Here is a 21936-nt window from a genome sequence, read left to right as displayed (position 1 = left end):
CTGGTGTACTGATTCAAGACACAGTGGAATAGAGGTCACTGTGAGAGCTCTCTGGGTGTCTGGCTCCTGGTGTACTGATTCAAGACACAGTGGAATAGAGGTCACTGTGAGAGCTCTCTGGGTGTCTGGCTCCTGGTGTACTGATTCAAGACACAGTGGAATAGAGGTCACTGTGAGAGCTCTCTGGGTGTCTGGCTCCTGGTGTACTGATTCAAGACACAGTGGAATAGAGGTCACTGTGAGAGCTCTCTGGGTGTCTGGCTCCTGGTGTACTGATTCAAGACACAGTGGAATAGAGGTCACTGTGAGAGCTCTCTGGGTGTCTAGTTCCTGGAGTACTGATTCAAGACACAGTGGAATAGAGGTCACTGTGAGAGCTCTCTGGGTGTCTGGCTCCTGGTGTACTGATTCAAGACACAGTGGAATAGAGGTCACTGTGAGAGCTCTCTGGGTGTCTGGCTCCTGGTGTACTGATTCAAGACACAGTGGAATAGAGGTCACTGTGAGAGCTCTCTGGGTGTCTGGCTCCTGGTGTACTGATTCAAGACACAGTGGAATAGAGGTCACTGTGAGAGCTCTCTGGGTGTCTGGCTCCTGGTGTACTGATTCAAGACACAGTGGAATAGAGGTCACTGTGAGAGCTCTCTGGGTGTCTGGCACCTGGTGTACTGATTCAAGATACAGTGAAACAGAGGTCACTGTGAGAGCTCTCTGGGTGTCTGGCTCCTGGTGTACTGATTCAAGACAAAGTGGAATAGAGGTCACTGTGAGAGCTCTCTGGGTGTCTGGCTCCTGGTGTACTGATTCAAGACACAGTGGAATAGAGGTCACTGTGAGAGCTCTCTGGGTGTCTGGCTCCTGGTGTACTGATTCAAGACACAGTGGAATAGAGGTCACTGTGAGAGCTCTCTGGGTGTCTGGCTCCTGGTGTACTGATTCAAGACACAGTGGAATAGAGGTCACTGTGAGAGCTCTCTCGGTGTCTGGCTCCTGGTGTACTGATTCAAGACACAGTGGAATAGAGGTCACTGTGAGAGCTCTCTGGGTGTCTGGCTCCTGGTGTACTGATTCAAGACACAGTGGAATAGAGGTCACTGTGAGAGCTCTCTGGGTGTCTGGCTCCTGGTGTACTGATTCAAGACACAGTGGAATAGAGGTCACTGTGAGAGCTCTCTGGGTGTCTGGCACCTGGTGTACTGATTCAAGATACAGTGAAACAGAGGTCACTGTGAGAGCTCGCCGACTTCCTTGTTATTGACACACTAGTACAGTGTCCGGGCAGACCTTCAGCGTGGGTTCTTGGGGTGTGACACTGCCCAGATAAATGCTTTCTTGTCCTGATTGTTGGGTCTGAAGGCTCTGCGTCAAGTCTGCTATGTCTATTACTGTGGAAAATTGTGCTTTACCTGGTGTGTGTGTGCGTGTGCTTGTGAGTGTGTGTGTGTGTTTGTGTGCACGTGTGGAGATAGCTGTTACTGTGGTAGCCTATGCTGAACCTGTGTGTGAGAGAAGCTTATACTGTGGAAGACTGTGCTGAACCTGTGTTGTGATTTGTGTGTGTGTGTGGGGGGGGGTTTGTGCTGTACATGTTGTGTGTTTGTGAAGGAAGCTCGTACATGGATTATTAGCCTACTTATATTTTCCTTCCACCCTGGAGAGGGCAAGCATGGTACCTTCCATGTCCCTGGACCCTCTAGTGCCTTACTTGGTGTTATGCTCCTGAGGACTTTGACGTTATCACTACCCGACCCAGGGATTCTGTTAATGCATTTTTTTGGCTCAAGCCACAAGCCTATTCACCGCCCCTTGGCCCGCCACATTGGTTGCCATCTTTTGTCTTTTACCAGGCGCTTCCTCCCTTGCTTGTAATTGACCACTGCGCCCGGAAGAAGGTGAAGACCCACATCGGGGTCACCCACTGAAACGCGCATCGGCGTTTGAGCTTCTGTGTATATCTGTTTTTTCTCCCTCTATATTCACCAATATGCTAATGAGACATTGAATTTCAACTATGAATTGTATCATATTTTGCGCCTCATTTGTTGATTAACTGGTTGATTTGTTCCATCTTTGGGGTTTTGACAAAGTCAAGTATTGTCTCTTGTGAAAAAAAGGGGGGGGGGGTTTGTCTCCATGTATATATTGATACACTGAAAGTTTTGAACCCTCATTTTGTAGGATGTATGAGTATGTGTGGGTATGTACTTGCTTGTATGAATGATTGTGTGTGTGTGGTTTAGGATGTGCTTGGGTGTTTTATGGTGCTTCACATACATTGTGTTCATATAATTGCACGTTATATTTATTAAATACATTTGATATTTTTTGTATCCAATGTACTTGTGTATTATATTCTGGTAGGCCAGTATCTCATATTGGCATCACCTATATCAGTGACCATTAGCACTCTTGATTATGTACACAGGCAGAGAAATCTTGTTCTGATTGTATTTCTAAGTTTCCCCTGTTTCCTCTGCCTGTTATAGTTTCGGGGGCCCCCCTTCTGTGTGAGAGGAAGCTTGTACTGTGGCAGACTGTGCTGAACTTGTCCTGTGTGTTTGTGAGAGAAGCTTGTACTGTGGTAGGCTGTGCCGAACCTGTCTTGTATATATGTGTGTGTGTGTGAGGGGGGTTTGTGCTGTACATGTTGTATGTTTGTGAGGGAAGGTCGTACTGTGGTAGACTGTGCTGTACTTGTCGTGTGTGTGTGAGGGAAGCTTGCACTATGGTATATTGTGCTGAACCTGTCTTGTGTATGTGTGGGGGGCTTGTGCTGTACGTGTTGTGTGTAATGTGTGTGTGTGTGTGTGAGGAAAGCTTGTACTGTGGTAGGCTGTGCTGAACCTGTTATGTGTGTGTGAGGGAAGCTTGTATTGTGGTAGGCTGGGCTGGACATGTCTTGTGTGTGTGGGGAGCTTGTGCTGTACATGTGGTGTATGTGTGAGGGAAGCTTGCACTATGGTATATTGTGCTGAACCTGTCTTGTGTATGTGTGAGGGGGTTGTGCTGTACGTGTTGTGTGTAATGTGTGTGTGTGTGTATGAGGAAATCTTGTACTGTGGTAGGCTGTGCTGAACCTGTCATGTGTGTGTGAGGGAAGCTTGTATTGTGGTAGGCTGCGCTGGACATGTCTTGTGTGTGTGGGGGGGGTTTGTGCTGAACATGTGGTGTGTGTGAGGGAAGTTTGTACTGTGGTAGACTGTGCTTTGCTTGTCATGTGTGGGTATGAGGAAAGCTTGCACTGTAGTATACTGTACAGAACCTGTGTTGTGTATTTGTGTGTGTGGGGGGGATTGTTCTGAACATCTTGTGTGTGTGAGAGGAAAGCTTGTACTGTGGTAGACTGTGCTGTACTTGTCGCGTGTGTGTGAGGGAAGCTTGCACTGTGCAAGACTGTGCTGAACCTGTCTTGTGTATGTGTGTGTGGGGGGTTGTGCTGTACATGTTGTGTGTTTGTGAGGGAAGCTCGTACTGTGGTAGACTGTGCTGTACTTGTCGTGTGTGTGTGAGGGAAGCTTGCACTATGGTATATTGTGCTGAACCTGTCTTGTGTATGTGTGGGGGGCTTGTGCTGTACGTGTTGTGTGTAATGTGTGTGTGTGTGTGTGTGTGTGAGGAAAGCTTGTACTGTGGTAGGCTGTGCTGGACCTGTCATGTGTGTGTGAGGGAAGCTTGTATTGTGGTAGGCTGGGCTGGACATGTCTTGTGTGTGTGGGGGGGGCTTGTGCTGTACATGTGGTATGTGTGTGAGGGAAGTTTGTACTGTGGTAGACTGTGCTTTGCTTGTCATGTGTGGGTATGAGGAAAGCTTGCACTGTAGTGTACTGTACAGAACCTGTGTTGTGTATTTGTGTGTGTGGGGGGGCTTGTGCTGAACATGTTGTGTGTGTGAGAGGAAAGCTTGTACTGTGGTAGACTGTGCTGTACTTGTCGCATGTGTGTGAGGGAAGCTTGCACTGTGCAAGACTGTGCTGAACCTGTCTTGTGTATGTGTGTGTGGGGGGGTTGTGCTGTACATGTTGTGTGTTTGTGAGGGAAGCTCGTACTGTGGTAGACTGTGCTGTACTTGTGTGTGTGTGAGGGAAGCTTGTACTGTGGTAGACAATTCTGAACCTGTCCTGTGAGTGCAAGAAAGTCTGTACTATAGTAGATTGTGTTGTACTTGTCTTGTGCGTATAAGAATGCCTGCACTGTGGTATACTGTGCAGGACCTGTACTGAGTGTGTGTGTGTGGGGGGGGATTTTGTAGTGTGTACTCTGTGCTGCACCTGTATGTGTGAGGGAAGCCTGCACTGTGGCTCTTGTGCTGCACGTTTTTTTATGTGAGGCTAGTGTGTGCTGCTGCTCGAGCTGTGGACGTTGGGTTTGCATGCAGTATTGCTCTTAGTGCTTCGCTTCTGTTTGTGGGAGGGAAGCTTGCACTGTGGCTCTTGTGCTGCACCTTTTTGTGTGAGGCTAGTGTGTGCTGCTGCTCGAGCTGTGGACGTTGGGTTTGCATGCAGTATTGCTCTTAGTGCTTCACTTCTATTTGTGGGAGGGAAGCTTGCACTGTGGCTATTGTGCTGCACCTTTTTGTGTGAGGCCAGTATGTGCTGCTGCTCGAGCTGTGGACGTTGGGTTTGCATGTAGTATTGCTCTCAGTGCTTCACTTTTGTTTGTGGGAGGGAAGCTTGCACTGTGGCTCTTGTGCTGCACCTTTTTGTGTGAGGCCAGTATGTGCTGCTGCTCGAGCTGTGGACGTTGGGTTTGCATGTAGTATTGCTCTCAGTGCTTCACTTCTGTTTGTGGGAGGGAAGCTTGCACTGTGGCTCTTGTGCTGCACCTTTTTGTGTGAGGCCAGTATGTGCTGCTGCTGGAGCTGTGGACATTCGTTGGGCATGTAGTGTTGCTCTCAGTGTTTCACTTCTGTTTGTGGGAGGGAAGCTTGCACTGTGGCTCTTGTGCTGCACCTTTTTGTGTGAGGCTAGTGTGTGCTGCTGCTCGAGCTGTGGACGTTGGGTTTGCATGTAGTATTGCTCTCAGTGCTTCGCTTCTGTTTGTGGGAGGGAAGCTTGCACTGTGGCTCTTGTGTTGCACCTTTTTGTGTGAGGCCAGTATGTGCTGCTGCTGGAGCTGTGGACATTAGTTGTGCATGTAGTGTTGCTCTCAGTGTTTCACTTCTGTTTGTGGGAGGGAAGCTTGCACTGTGGCTCTTGTGCTGCACCTTTTTGTGTGAGGCCAGTATGTGCTGCTGCTGGAGCTGTGGACATTAGTTGTGCATGTAGTGTTGCTCTCAGTGTTTCACTTCTGTTTGTGGGAGGGAAGCTTGCACTGTGGCTCTTGTGCTGCACCTTTGTGTGTGAGGCCAGTATGTGCTGCTGCTGGAGCTGTGGACATTAGTTGTGCATGTAGTGTTGCTCTCAGTGTTTCACTTCTGTTTGTGGGAGGGAAGCTTGCACTGTGGCTCTTGTGCTGCACCTTTGTGTGTGAGACCAGTATGTGCTGCTGCTGGAGCTGTGGACATTCGTTGTGCATGTAGTGTTGCTCTCAGTGTTTCACTTCTGTTTGTGGGAGGGAAGCTTGCACTGTGGCTCTTGTGCTGCACCTTTTTGTGTGAGGCCAGTATGTGCTGCTGCTGGAGCTGTGGACATTAGTTGTGCATGTAGTGTTGCTCTCAGTGCTTCACTTCTGTTTGTGGGAGGGAAGCTTGCATTGCTGCTGTCTGTGCTACTTTTCAAGTGTGCGAGGGACGTCATCCCACCTGTGTCCTACCCTGATGTGCTTGGTTTGAGTTAATGAAGCTAATGCCATGCTGTACCTGTCATGTATGTGTGTGTGTGGACAGGGGACTGCCCTGTGCCGTCAATGCGTATCTATGTGTATGTGATGGTGGGGAAGCTTACGCTGCTGCTGCATGGATTACGCATGGATTATACCTGTTTATGTGTTCGGGGGAAGGGTATGAGGGCAGTTTCATTCCTACCTGCCGTGTGTCTGTGTGTGAGTTCATGTGTGTGGACATGGGGAGGTTTGCACAGCCGCTGCCTGATTTGCACCTATTCTGTGTGCTTTGGGCTGTTCCCTGCACTCCCATTCCAGGCATACAGACCATGTTTCCTCAAAGCAGACCCTCCCCCATCACTACATCCGATTGGACACCTACAGCTTTCCCTGTGTTTCTCTGGCCCTATCTCCTCATCCTACCCAAAGGTGCTGTACCACGTGATTGGGGTTGGACATCAACCGACAGAAGTATCCTGTAACTCTGAAAGTGTTGTCACAGTGGAGCTAATAATAGTAAATATACACTCACCTTGATGATATTTTGGGAGTCAATATTATGGTCAATATTTTGGGGGTCGATACTGTGACATACCAACAACACACACAAAACAGCCCGTGACCCCATGGCTCATGCGACAGTCCCCTAACCTGCCACGCCCATCAGAACCCACCCCGAGTAACAAATGAATAGATTTCGACAGAAAGGCAGTCACTTACACAGTAAAGCCCAGCACAGCAGGAAAGCAGCCTGGACACCACCCATGGTCCCTCTCGGCACCTCTGGTGGGGTCCCACTCTCTCTCGGGGTCCTCCACAGACTGTGCAGCCCAGGCCTTGCAGGGTGACAGGAAGTGGGCTCCGGGGTGAGGCTCTGGCGATATCTCAGAGGCTTCGCACTATGGAGCACGCGAAGTGCACCCTCTGCAGATCTGCAATCAGTGGGAAGTCATCACATCCTGGACTCAATGCCTGCACACGATCACACATTCAAAGGTGGGTGGGGCGGGTGGAGCGAGAGCTTCCAAAGTCCCCTCACTTACGCCATCCTTTCTGGGCGCGGTTTGGGGACTTTGTATCAGTTGCTCTTCCATGCTTAGTGGGGGGTGGTCATGAATGCCCCCTGGTCCTCCTTCTGGAAGGATGCTCATGTCCCACACTCAGGTGTGAGGAAGCCATGTTGTGCACATCTTGTGTGGCAGTTCAGCTCCTCCGCGCCCCTGCTTGTGCAACATACACCTGAGTCCATTGTATGGGCCCGTCCTCATTACTATGTCCCTGCCTACCCCCAAGAAACTGTTAGGTCACGACTAAGTGTGACCTTTGCCCTCAAGTTATAACCTAGAAGACTAAAGGTCTAACAGAATCTCAGAACCAGTCTAAAGGGTATTTAGGAAGTTTCTCCCTACGTGCAGGAATCATTTCTGCATCAGGTGTCAGCAAATGCCTTTTGATTGAACTAACATTATATGAACAATGTACTTAGAGGAGTTTTCAAACAGGTCTCTTCGTCCATTGGTCTGTTGTTGTGTCATTCACCTGTTTCCTCAGCCCCCTGAGTTTTCAAACAGGTCTCTTCGTCCATTGGTCTGTTGTTGTATCATTCACCTGTTTCCTCAGCCCACTGAGTTTTCAAACAGGTCTCTTCGTCCATTGGTCTGTTGTTGTGTCATTCACCTGTTTCCTCAGCCCACTGAGTTTTCAAACAGGTCTCTTCGTCCATTGGTCTGTTGTTGTGTCATTCACCTGTTTCCTCAGCCCACTGAGTTTTCAAACAGGTCTCTTCGTCCATTGGTCTGTTGTTGTATCATTCACCTGTTTCTTCAGCCCACTGCGGCATACAGCATGGGCAATTCAGCGATTGGCTAACTTCACTGTGAGTGACAGCATTCTGCCCTTTCAAAAGTAGAGCATATTCACACACAAAATAGTTCCCTTGAATGCTAGAGATTAGTGTGACACTGTGCTTTTTGAGCACAAACAAAATATTTCTGCTTTGAGCCAGTCTGTTTTTTATTAGATTGAAGAGGGCACCGGCTGCTTCTCCAATAATAAGGTTATTCAAATTCCACCACAAAACAATATCAGCATTGACAAAGCTAAACATGCTGGCTGTAATGCCAGGCTTATTGGTTTGCCCAATGATTGTTTTATGTTTGTGATCACCATGGTTTACTTATATGCTTGTCATAGACATGATGAATATTAGCATGGCCCACGATACACAGGGCCAGCCACCGGATGCAGTGTAGCTGTTGGTATACGGGCTGCCAGTGAAAAAGGTTTCCGGTGCAGGAGCCAGCGGAGGTTATGCCGTCGGAAACCAAGCTAAACCACTGGCCAATGACGTGCGAGGACCACAAGATGCAAGAACAGGACATCCTCAGTTTAACCCAGATAGTCTGCTTTGGCCACACACTAAGGGCTCTATTAAGAGTCTGGTGGTCCATTGACCACCAGATTCGTGGGGGCGTGGTGGTGGCGGTCTTCCGACCGCCCTATTACAATTAGAGCGGTCGGACCACCATTGTCCTGCCGCAGCCGCAAGGGAACCGCCATTTCCTGTCGGTGTTGCAGTGGTCAGTAGGCCATATTATGGTTGCGGGACTGTCGCGGTCCCGCCAAGCATATTATGACTTGTCTCTCCACCATGGTTTTCATGGCGGTTTCTTCTTCATGAAAAGCGTGGCGGAGAGGAATCAAAGGGGGCCCTACAGGGCCCCCTGTTGCCTCTTAGCCCTGGGGTGCATGGAACGGGGCACAACCTGTGCCCCCCTGTGTGCATGCACCACAGTTACTGCATGGCATGGACTTTAAAGTCCATGCCATGCAGGAATTGTTTTTTGTGTTCCCATTGTGGTCTCCATTTTCAGGGCACTGCTGTGGGAACATTAAAAAAAAAGCCCACCAGACACGAGAAATACTCGTAATCTGGCAGGTGGCCTCACCATGGGTTTGGCGGTGCAGCGGCGGGCGGACCAGGCGTCAGACCGCCAAACTTGTAATCAGGCCCTAAATAATTCCCAATCGTTCTCATTGCGAGAGGCCAACTGTGGTTCCCTCCCATTTTACGGCTCGTTGGAATCTCCGCATTGAGAACTCCAGTGCCGACACGCCACCATGGTGTGAATCAGTCCCATAGTGTGACAAATAGTGCAGTAATACTGTATGTGGTAACACTACATGTGGGACTACCTCAGGGTTTTCTGGGGAAATATTCACTAGGCCAAACTTGGTGAAATATGTCACTGGACAATGGCCCATTGGCAAATTAACTGTGGAAACGTCCCCTGTAAAGTCCCATCTCTCAGGCTACAACTCAGAATGCCTGGGTACCCTCGCATCCCAAACTTACCAAGGGCCAGGGACTCAGTAATTCCAGGTGTCAATTCACCACATCGGAATTAGCAATGCCATTTAAATGAGGTCCTAGTCGGATAAAGCCAGTGGGCAAGGGGTCTTAGTGCTTGATGTAGAGTGTAATGGTACTGGAAACACCTCAGCTTTAAACACTGCATCACAACTACTCCAACACATGCACCATGTCAGTAAGAGAGGGGACCAACACATAGACTCACCACAGCTGACTTCGCTTAGGTGGAGAGCCGAAGGCCCACACTCCTGCAACAAAACTATCCACAGAGGAAGTCCATGATGGGGTTGGTTGGCAGCTTGTAAGATCCTCCATCCTGCCCCATGATGACCCACTGCGGGGAAGCATCTCAGTTCAAAGCGAAACATCCGCTCGCTCAGCCTAAGGATGGTCGATGGACTATCCCAGAGAGAGCCCACTGGTTGGGTACATTTACACTTGCAAACCCGAACCTGCCCTCATGAAGCATCAAGACACCAGGTAAAGGATGAACGCTGTACTATCTAAACATTATATAACAATAAATATGTAGTTGCTGGGAATCTAGGGGGGACTTAAGGAAGCCAATGGCTAGCTACAGTGGTATTTTGGTCATAGGTGTTATGGCGCCACTATGGAGAATACCACTAATTTATTTTCATGTGGTAACCATATCTAGGTGACGGTGCTTGCAAGGTGGGGAGAACCACCAACCGCCTCAAAATCTTTGTGACCTAGTGCCAACAAATACATTCAACTGACAAACAACAGGGGTATACCCAATTAACCCTTTATAAACCTGGGTAAAGGACGTAGTTTTATACAATCAAAAAATGGTATAAAGGAATAGATATACAAATATTTTTTGAGTAGAGCACATTTAATTACTCCCTCTCTAATTATTACTCTAGATAGATATATACCAAAACATTTTTTACACTCTACATAAATAATGGCATCTGATCATGAAGAAAACAACAATACATGTATACACAAACAATGTACATACATAATAACATGACATAAATCCCAACATACAAAGAGACATCAATATATAATACACTAACCCCAAAGAAAAATCATTTCCACTAGTGTCCTCCTACAACTCTGGATGGACCACTGGGAGGTAGTCCAGATAGTACACAAAAGGTCTTTTAGTTAATGTAGGTCATCCCAGTGTACCATCATGCAATGTCTCAACATTACTATATTTCAGCGACTCTGTCGGGGTCACAGCGGTTGCCATTCCCCCGACATCCTGTAAACACACACAAGACTGCCGGGAGACTCACTTCCGGTTGGAAGACGAGCCCCGGTCTAGTTCTTGCAGACCACTGAAGCACTTCCGGGGGAAACGCTTTTAGCCCGCGCTTCCCGCCGGCTCTGTGCTTCAGATTTCGCCAGAGGCTCACGTCGAGTGGGAGGATTCCTGTTACCTACCGTTGTGTGAGCACCAGTCTACAGTTGCTGAACGCGTAGGAGCGTTACCTTGTGTTCCGGGTTACCGCGCTGTAGCGGTAACACCTGCGGTTTCCTGTACACCGCGCTGGAGCGCTTATCTTGTTATAGCTTTTTGAGTTTTAGTTCACCGCGCTGAATAGCGGATATTGTTTGTCTTCGCTACTGCGCTGGAGCGCCAATCACTTTGTTTCGTCTCACCGCGCTGGAGCGCTGACCTTGTGTATTTTGGTTTCCGCACTGGAAACACCAACAGGCTTGTTTTCCTTTTTTCCAACAGCGCAGACGCGCCACCTCTTAAGTTATAGGGAGTCAGAACCTTGCGCAATCCTTCTTCTATAGTGACTAGCGCAGGAGCGAGTCATCCATCAGTTCCTCGAACCTTCTCATGCTGGGGAACGCCCCTGGAATATTCAAATCCGTCGTAAGCAAGTTGAAGGCCTGGATCAGCAGACACACCGGTGAGTCCTGGCAGGATAACGCTTGTGTGTGTTTTAGGGAAGGCTTGATAAGGGGCGGAAACAGGGGATCTTACTTAATTTCATTCTTGTTCTGTTTTCCAGTTGCCCCGGGGATATCCTGCGCAGCACCTTCCACGCATTCCCACCTCATTCCCGTTTTCTGGCTCCTTTCCTTGCGCCCATCTCATCCCTGTTGGGTCCTGATCCCGGGAGGGGTCAGGTGGGGGCAGGGACGGGTGTTCCTGTCGTCTCTGCGGAATCACTTCGCAAGTAAAGTAAGTCTTGTGGGGTACCCGACAGAATCTGAAGCCCACGTTACCTATTCCACCCAGACGACATGAACGACCAGGAGGTCACCTTGCACGACATAGCAGTCATGCTGACTGCCATGCAAACCGAAAACCTAAGCCTACGCCACGACATCACTGCCCTACAGAGTCAAGTGGCGTCCGGGGTCACCAGTCCTTGGGGAACCACTCCTAGTCCCAGAGTCATTCAAGAAGGGTTGTTGCGCCCACCAACCTTCACCTTTGGGGGGCCCTCCGCTGCCACCGAACCGAGCACGGCTATACAAGTCGTCACACCCCATTCTGTACAACTGGCACCACCTGAACGTTTCTACGGCGACAGTACCAAGTATGGGATCTTCATCCACCAATGCCACTTGCACTTTATGGCCAGACACACGGCTTTTCCCGATGACGCATCCAAGATCGCTTACATCTTATCATACATGGGAGGAGACGCAGCTCAGTGGTCCATTTCATTTGTGGAAAACGACGATCCCATGCTTCATCACTTACCAACATTCCAGGAAACCATGCGGCGTATGTTCGCCCGCCACACCTTTGTACAGGCTGCAGACAACGAGTTGCTAAGCCTAAAGCAAGGCAATCAAGACCTGCTACATTACGTTACCCAATTCAGCCGGCTTGTCATCGAGGCCCATTGGCCAGAGGATAAAAAGGTGTCAGTTTTCTACCGAGGCCTACGGGAAGATCTGAAGGATCTCATCTCCCAGTTGCCCAACCCGCCTGAGGAAATAGGTCCTTTCATAGACTTAGTGGTGAAGATGAATTTCCGACTACAGGAAAGAAGGACCGATAAAGGGAGAAACAGTGACCTTCGTTTCCTGTCCAGTGGAGATAAGGGCGCCGAAAAAGCCAAAGAAGAAGCAACCACTCCTAGTGACACCTCCGAACCTATGCAGATAGGGGGCATAAGAGGGCCGTTGACCAGTCAGGAGAGGGAAAGAAGGAGAAAACAAAACCAATGTCTCTATTGTGGGAAGAGTGGACATTTCGTCAGGGAATGTCCAGTGAAACCCTCCAAAACAAGAGGTAAAAGGCCGTTTGCGTTACCCATCACCAAAAGCGAGTTGATGGGAAACGAGACAACCCAGTAGACAAGGGGATCCGTCCTCTGGGTTCTTCGTATAACACCTCAGCGATCCCTGCAGTACTGGACGGCAGTCGTCACGTAGGAATAGACGTCACCTTACACAATCAGGCGGGCAGAACCTGGTCGGTTACTGCCATGCTGGATTCCGGTGCGACAGGCAGCTTTATTGACACCGTTTATCTACGCACCTTGGGCATAGCCGTAGTAGCCAAAGAACAACCTGAAACGGTCAAGGCTGTTGACGGAACGGATTTGACTTCCGGTCCTATCAGGCATCAAACAGAGAACCTGACCATGTCCTTTGTCAACCAGCACGCTGAGGCTGTTTGTTTCGACGTCATCGACGCTCCTCAATTCAAGATCATCCTGGGGTTACCATGGCTAGTGAAGCACAATCCCCGGATCGATTGGGTGGCCAGAACCATACACCTGGATTCTGAATACTGCTGTACTACCTGTTACATGAAGGACAATCTGACAGGGACTCGCTCCATACAGGCGCGGTCCTTACCGATAGATGGCATGGGGACGGTTTCCCAAGCAAACATACCAGAGGATTATCAGGACCTAGCGGAGGTGTTCGATAAGAAGGGGGCCAACACTCTGCCTCCTCACCGATCGTTCGACTGCCGCATTGACTTGATCCCTGGCTCCACGCTGCCTTGCAGCAGGATATATTCGCTCACAGAGAAGGAGAATACTCACCTTCGTTCGTACCTGGATGAGTTCTTGGACAATGGCTTCATTCGCCATTCCAGGTCTCCGGTTTCCTCTCCTCTTTTCTTCGTGTCGAAGAAGGAAGGCGATCTGAGGACCTGTATTGACTTTCGGGCGATGAACGCCATCACGGTAAAAAACCGATACCCTTTACCGCTGATCTCAAGCCTCCTGGAGCAAGTAAAAGACGCATCGGTCTATACGAAGCTCGACCTGCGGGGTGCCTACCACCTCGTCAGAGTTAGGAAAGGGGACGAATGGAAGACCGCCTTCCGGACGAAATTCGGTCTGTTCGAGTATCAAGTGATGCCTTTCGGACTCTGTAATGCCCCCGCAGCGTTCCAATTCTTCATAGACGAGGTGTTGAGGGACTTCATAGACGTCTTCTGCATTGTCTACATCGACGATATCCTGATATATTCCCGCACCATCAAGGACCACGTACAGCACGTGCGCGCAGTCCTCCAACGACTAGGGGAACATCGTTTATACGTCAAACTGGAGAAGAGCGTCTTTCATGTCACCTCGGTGGAGTTCCTGGGGCACATCATCACTCCGGCAGGCATCCAGATGGACAACAAGAAAGTCGAAGCCATCTTGACATGGCCTTCTCCGGAATCCGTAAAAGGGGTCCAGCGGTTTATAGGTTTTGCCAACTACTATCGTAGGTTCATCACAGGATTTTCCGCGCTGGTAGCTCCTATCACGCGCTTATTACGGAAAGGAGTACCGTTTGAGTGGGACCAGAACGCTGACAGCGCATTTCAAGAACTCAAGAGACGATTCACCATCGCCCCCGTACTGGTGCATCCTGACACCGAGCAACCCTTCATAGTGGAAGCCGACGCCTCACAGGACGCGATGGGGGGCGTGTTATCCCAACGAAGCACCAGCACAGGACAACTGCATCCGGTGGCTTTTTACTCTAAAAAGCTACAACCAGCCGAACGCAACTACACGGTGTCTGACCGAGAGCTCTTAGCCATCAAAACGGCGTTTGAAGAATGGCGCCATTTCTTGAAGGACGCCAAACACACGGTGACCATCTACACCGACCACAGGAACCTTCAGTTTCTCCGTTCAGCCCGTGCCCTCACAGCCCGACAGTTGAGATGGACTCTATTCTTCAATGAATACAACTTCATAATCACATTCCGACCCGGAAAAGACAACGCCAAAGCGGATGCCCTTTCACGACTAGAGGAACGGGACGGTTACGCCGAAAACACCGAGCCAAGCCCTATACTGGCTGAGAAACACTTCCAGGGAGTGGTTGCATCCTCTGACTTCCTGTCTCTCGTGAAAAGGGAGATGACACGGTCAGATCCGGTGGTCCTGGCTGCGGAACACGATGGACTGAACCGTGCCGACGGACTGCTGTTTCATGACGAACGGTTGTATTTACCTGAAACACCCAGCCAACAAAGGGCGCTACACCTGTGCCATGATCAAGTCCTCTCTGGCCATCCGGGGTACCACAAGACACTGGACCTCGTACAAAGACAGTTTTGGTGGCCGTCGCTGGTAACCGACACCCGTACACATGTGGCGAATTGTACCGTTTGCCTTTTAGGGAAGAACAGGTCCGACCCTTCTGTGGGTCTACTACGGCCCATTCCAGTGCCGCCCTTTCCCTGGCACACCATCTCCATGGACTTCGTGGTTGATCTCCCCATCACCAAGACCGGGCATACCACGGTCCTCACCGTCGTTGACCACCTATCCAAAATGGCGCACTTTATACCCTTGTTAAAGGTGCCCACCGCATCGGAGCTGGCGTTGGTCTTCGTTCACGAGGTGGTCCGTCTCCATGGCATCCCTTCGGTGGTCATAACGGACCGGGGGTCTCAATTCGTGTCCCGGTTCTGGAAGGAGGTGTGCACCATTCTCGGGATGGACGTACGCTTATCCTCCGCCTATCATCCTCAGACCGATGGTCAGGCGGAGAGAACGAATCACACCATGGAACAGTACCTCCGTTGTTTGCTTCTGATGGTGGAGAAGGAATGGTCGGCGGTGTTATGGATGGCGGAATTTGCGTACAACAACAGCAAACATTCAGCCATAGGCGTGTCTCCTTTCTTTTGTCTTCACGGCCGTCACCCCCGCACCACTGCTTGGGAGGTGCCTCGAGACAGCCAGTTACCATCGGTGCGTGCTTATCATGAGACCCTGCGCGACCTCTGGCAGCAGGCGCGGTTTGAGTTGGCAAAAGCTAAAGACACCTACAAGGCGCATGCCGACGCACACAGACAGAAGGAGCCCGACTACCGTTTGGGCGACAAGGTGTGGTTGTCCATTCGGCACCTTAACGTACATGGTCCCAAGAAACTGTTGCCTCGTTTTGTGGGTCCCTTTGCCATCGAGAAGGTGATCAACCCTGTGGCCATGAAGCTCTCGCTGCCTCCACACATGCGGATCCACCCTGTTTTCCATGTCTCCCTGCTGCGGGCGGTCCGCTCTGGTGCACCGGTTCCCTCTCCTCCGTCTCCGGTGGTGGTGGAGGGCCATGTTGAGTATGAGGTCAGGGCCATCTTGGGGTCTCGTCGTGTCCGAGGTAAACTCTTCTACTTGGTGGACTGGAGGGGTTACGGTCCGGATGAACGGTCCTGGGAACCTTTGTCCCATGTCCGTCATGCTCCCCTTCTGGTCCGTGCTTTCCATCTGAGTCACCCCCTGAGCCCTCACCCTGCTTGCCCTTTCTGAGGTCCGGGGTTCGATGGGGGGGGGGCCTGTTTTGGGGGGGGGGTTCTGTCGGGGTCACAGCGGTTGCCATTCCCCCGACATCCTGTAAACACACACAAGACTGCCGGGAGACTCACTTCCGGTTGGAAGACGAGCCCCGGTCTAGTTCTTGCAGACCACTGAAGCACTTCCGGGGGAAACGCTTTTAGCCCGCGCTTCCCGCCGGCTCTGTGCTTCAGATTTCGCCAGAGGCTCACGTCGAGTGGGAGGATTCCTGTTACCTACCGTTGTGTGAGCACCAGTCTACAGTTGCTGAACGCGTAGGAGCGTTACCTTGTGTTCCGGGTTACCGCGCTGTAGCGGTAACACCTGCGGTTTCCTGTACACCGCGCTGGAGCGCTTATCTTGTTATAGCTTTTTGAGTTTTAGTTCACCGCGCTGAATAGCGGATATTGTTTGTCTTCGCTACTGCGCTGGAGCGCCAATCACTTTGTTTCGTCTCACCGCGCTGGAGCGCTGACCTTGTGTATTTTGGTTTCCGCACTGGAAACACCAACAGGCTTGTTTTCCTTTTTTCCAACAGCGCAGACGCGCCACCTCTTAAGTTATAGGGAGTCAGAACCTTGCGCAATCCTTCTTCTATAGTGACTAGCGCAGGAGCGAGTCATCCATCAGTTCCTCGAACCTTCTCATGCTGGGGAACGCCCCTGGAATATTCAAATCCGTCGTAAGCAAGTTGAAGGCCTGGATCAGCAGACACACCGGTGAGTCCTGGCAGGATAACGCTTGTGTGTGTTTTAGGGAAGGCTTGATAAGGGGCGGAAACAGGGGATCTTACTTAATTTCATTCTTGTTCTGTTTTCCAGTTGCCCCGGGGATATCCTGCGCAGCACCTTCCACGCATTCCCACCTCATTCCCGTTTTCTGGCTCCTTTCCTTGCGCCCATCTCATCCCTGTTGGGTCCTGATCCCGGGAGGGGTCAGGTGGGGGCAGGGACGGGTGTTCCTGTCGTCTCTGCGGAATCACTTCGCAAGTAAAGTAAGTCTTGTGGGGTACCCGACAGACTCCTCCTTTTGAAATGTCTACGCGACCATGTTTCGGCCTTACTCCTTCTTCGGCCTCCTCAGGACAGGGTTAACACATTACTGTACACACACTACAAAAAGATAATAATAACATAATGATGAAATTACTTCAACCCTCCACAGCGCTAAGGTAGGGTGGTGGCTGCCCAAGGTGTCTTCTAATCACCAGTGCGCCTATGGTACTCCTACTAACACACATCAAATTCTGATGAACAATATCTATTCAATATCCAGTGCATCCCACATGCAAAATCAAACAGAAAAAACTAAAAAAAGAAGGAAAGACACTAAACCAATCCACCAAGTGCTATTCAGCATAGGTGACCGTATGCCCCAATGCTCCACTCATAAGGGGCGAAGGCAAAAGCCATGCGTGCACAGCAGGACTATCATATACTCACATCTTATAGCTGGGTCCCGCTGCCGCAGATTCACAAGAGGCAGCAAATTCTAATTAACGAGGTGCTGCAGAGGGTAATACAACTAAAAAATATATTGTAAACACTACTAGTAAAGTCAAGCTCCAAGATTAGTGGACCAGAAGTACCCGGCTCAAAAAGTCACTCATAATGCAAGAGGCTTACCTCCCTGGCCCGAATAACGGACCTCCTTCAGTCAAAAAAAACGCCAATGTCACTATTTCAATTTTCTTTCCACCGCTAGGTCTTGATTCAAATTCGACCTAAATAAAGCAAACCATTACCAGTGAGAAAAGATATCTCTCCCCATTGATACTCGACAAAGAAGCACATATAATGCTCCCGCGTTAAATCAGAGCGCACTTACTAAACTAATTTCGGGTCCAATTGCTTGTTCGGTCCTCCGTGATCCAACAACCATCAAGGAGTATTCAGTGGCGGTTTAACTCATCTCTATATGTGTATTCCCTACCCGCCATGCCTCAAACCGACATGGAGGCATAGAGATAAAAAGGGGACTGGGAAACCTCCGTATTCCGGCTAGTCAATAAGCGGCGGCCATATTAACAGGGCAATTCTTCCCTGATCTAAGCAGGGCGATTCTTCCCTGATCTAAGTAGGGCGATACTTCCCTGATCGAAAACTATATGGTGGGATACATCTCTAAATGAAAAACGGAAAATGTATAAAAAATATATATAAAGATTGTATTCTAAATAAATAATATCAATAAATAATATACAGAGAGAGGAATATATATATATATATATATATATATATATATATATATATATATATATATATATATATATATATATACACCTTTATTTATAAGGGGGAGGTGACACCCCAATGCCCCAAAATCCTCTCTCAAACAAGGCAGCCACCAGAAAACCCTCCATCCCAAGGTAAACGCGTAGAGGGCTGAGCAATTCACCCACACATCAATTCAACAATATACACAATATATACAAAATATACCAAATTGTATTCCCTATGTACACATTACAACACCAATAATAGAGAAACATCAATGTTAGGCTTGCCATGCATTCCCATGACATTAAAATCCAAAATTCATAATTCACAATACAAAAATTCAAAATTCAAAAATCATCTCTTCCCCTTACAGCGTACTACTCAAAATATCAGACTGCTGACATATTTAGATCAAGGCACAGATTTCATCATGGTCATTCAATCCCTGTGTGGATGTATGGTACCGTTCTATCATACGCGCCTCTAAGCGGTTCAAAGAACTTTGAAATGTTATTTTGTTGGGCGCTTTCACTACTGCTAACAGTCCAATATAGTTCATTCTCGCCATGATTCATTTCAATGAAATGTTGGACCATAGGAGCCCCTACGGTCCCACAGCGTATGCGGGATTTATGCTGTAAAATCCGCATCTTAATGGCTTGAGTTGTCTGCCCAATGTATGTTTTTGCACAGGGGCACGTGACTGAATACACTACATTTTTAGTGTTGCAGTTAGAAAAACTCGACTGCAAGTGCAATACTTTATTTATTTTCACAGACTTAGAATCTTTAGTTTGTGGGCACACAACACACCCATTGCACCTATAATGCCCTATAAGCGCAGGTAAACCCATCATTCCTCGCAGGTCACCTGGTACAGATGACGGGCGAGTGGCTTTAACCAGATAGTTTCTCAAGTTCTTTCCTCTGCGAAAAGCGAACAAAGGCTTAGGAATATTCAAATGTTCTACTAGCCTAAGATTTCTTAAGATTATTTGCTTAACCTTATTCGCTTTAGGGTTAAAAGTCAGTACATGTTATGCCGGCCGGTCCTCAGGAGCGGGTTGAAGAATGAGGGGTCCACCTCTTGATCTAACCAAGCCTGAATGCTGTTACAGCGCAGGTCAGCGGAAGGATCAAGTGAGGGAAGGAAAGGAAGGGAACACCGGGGAGGGAGATCTGAAATGAGAAAGAACAGAGCACACACCAGTAAGAATCACCTTAACATATACAACCCTTAAGACTGTGTACCGCATGTGGTATTGCCCTTGGCCCTTGTACCTGTAAAGGAAAATAACATCCATTCATAACATGACGTAGGTAACGTAAGATTGAAGGCAGGCTGAGAGGTGGGCTGGCAGTGCTTGAGGCGGGATGTTGGGCCTCCTATCGACTCCACCGCACTTCACAGGGGTAGAGTGCAGCCCTCTACCACTCGTAATAACCCCTGTTAAAGATAGAGTCAACGGAACAAACAGTTAGACAATACACCACAGTACTGCACCCATCACTGTTATCCTCTGCACGCAGTCACCACACTCTCCCTTCGTGTTCACTTCACACTGTTATCTTTATGGAGACGAGCAATACAAATATCGATGATAGGGCCTCGCACTTGCGAGCTTCCTTGGAGCTCTAGGAGTGCCCATGAACCCTGCAAGCCAAGTCGTGAGGCCACCACCCCGCCGGCCGACAAAGCAGGCCAAACAAGATCCGGGGAGAGGCTCTCTCTCTCTCACTCCGCCTGCCGAAAATGCAGGCCGGACAAATCCTCTGGATATCGAGCGTAGTCCTTCGTAGGAGCAGCCGCTCGACTAACGAAGGTTCAAGCGAATATTTGGTGCAAGCACCCTTACCGTACAGCGAAGGCCACGGACTGTGGAACGCGGATCGGACGGGACGTGATCAAGCCACAGGAATTTCCGACAACTGGAGGCAGGAGACTTCCTGTTTTAAGCATCAAGCGCGTCTTCTCGCGAGACGCGCTAAGCCCTCTGGGGGCTGTAGTTCCGGACGTCTCGGAATGCGGAAGTCTGTGGATCGCTGCTAGCGCTTGCCTCGGGGGAATCCTGACAGTACACAAACCAATTGTTCTGTTTCTTGCTTAATTTTGGGTGTGAGTAGCCTTTCCCTGGGAGTATACCATGCTCTCTTTAAGGCACCCCTGACCAGTTTCCTCGGGTATCCTCTTGTAGTGAGTTTTTTTTGCAAAATCTTATAATTCCTGAAGTAATCATTTTTGTCAGTGCAATTACGCCGTACTCTCAAAAACTGCCTATAGGGCAAATTGTCCCTGAGGTTACGTGGATGTCCAGACGTATATTCCAGTAGTGTATCCCGATCGGTGGGCTTGGTATACAAGTCGACCTCTAATTTGCCATCCTTGTCCACAATCCATACATCTAGGAAGTTAATATGCTTATTATTTGATGCCATAGTAAATTTTAAGTCCGGCGTCCGGGTATTAAGCCACGAATGAAACTGTTCTAATTGTTCCTGTGACCCCTTCCAAATCATGAGTACATCGTTGATGAAGCGTACCCATCCAAGGATCTGCTCCTTGAAGGGGGACGCTTCATGAAAGTTGTATCTCATTTCAAACTGGTCCATTACTAGATTGGCAATTTCAGGCGCAAAACAGCAACCCATCCCTACACCTTTAGTCTGTAGAAACAAATCTGTTTTGAAGGAGAAAAAATTATTTTTCAAACAGATCCGGGCTAGGGAGAGTAAAAAGTCTGTTGGCACATAATGAGGTCTCAGTCTCTGATCGAAAACCAACTTCATTACCATCAAGGCTTCATCCTGAGGTATGTTAGTATATAGACTCTCGATGTCGAAGGAAACCAGCAGCTGCTGGGTTCCGTCAAACATCGAGAGTTCTATCTTAGAAATAAGATCCATTGTGTCTCTGATATAAGCTTTTGTTAAAGGTACAAAGGGTTTCAAAAATACATCGATACATTTAGCCAGTGGCTCCAAAATGGACCCGCAAGATGCAATAATCGGTCTCCCCGGTGGTTGGGTTGTATTTTTATGGATTTTAGGAAGTACGTATATATTATGTACCTTCTGTTCAGTAAAATTCAAATATTCATATTCTTTCTTGCAGAGGTATCCTGATTCCATCTCATCAGTAGTAAGATGTAATATCTGTGCTTTTAATCTGGCTGTAGGGTTCTCTGTAATGGGGCGATAGTGGTCCCTATTACTCAGTTGCCGCATAATTTCTGCATCATACTTTTCATTATCCCATAACACTATCCCCCCTCCCTTATGTATTGTTGTTTTCTTCATGATCTGATGCCATTATTTATGTAGAGTGTAAAAAACAATTGATATATATCTATCTAGAGTAATAATTAAAGAGGGAGTAATTAAATGTGCTCTACTCAAAAAATATGTGTATATCTATTCCTTTATACCATTTTTTGATTGTATAAAACAAATACATTCAAAACATTTTATAAATCCCCAGCACACGTCAGACAATAACTTTCGGATAGAAATTAGTTGCATAGCAGTAAGCATAAATTATCCTCAAACATATGAAAATGTTCTTGTTTTTTTATTCTTGTATGTCTTCAGACTGAAAGACTTCTTAGGACAACAGCAGCCGACACGTGTTTCGTCGCCAAAGGGACAATATCCCGCAACTTTTTCAAGGCTGTAATGTACAAAACAAACCAATGTGTCTCCTTACAGAAACAGGAGAGCATAGTCTTAAACTGGTTTGAGACAAAACGTAATTGCGTATGAGAGGCCAGCATGCACAAGACGGAAATAAATGGATATAAATAGTGATTGAGGAATTTCCCAAAATGGACCAAAAACCCTG

General features: G+C 48.6%; 1 protein-coding gene across 1 annotated transcript in view; it reads right to left on the bottom strand.

Moving 5' to 3' along the window:
• The window catches only part of LOC146797027 (scavenger receptor cysteine-rich type 1 protein M130-like), a 253013-nt gene extending 246424 nt beyond the window's left edge, over positions 1-6589 (bottom strand). Inside the window, exon 1 of the mRNA XM_085629619.1 lies at positions 6481-6589. Within this exon, the coding sequence (XP_085485745.1) occupies positions 6481-6526 (46 nt within the window). The 5' untranslated portion in view covers positions 6527-6589. The remainder of the gene's footprint in view (positions 1-6480) is intronic.
• Between the last annotated feature and the right edge of the window lie 15347 nt (positions 6590-21936).

Source organism: Triturus cristatus, chromosome 10 (assembly GCF_964204655.1).
Source record: "Triturus cristatus chromosome 10, aTriCri1.1, whole genome shotgun sequence".
Classification (NCBI taxonomy): domain Eukaryota; kingdom Metazoa; phylum Chordata; class Amphibia; order Caudata; family Salamandridae; genus Triturus; species Triturus cristatus.
The sequence above is the reverse complement of the archived record's forward strand: the minus strand, read 5'-3'. Positions and strand labels throughout refer to the sequence as shown.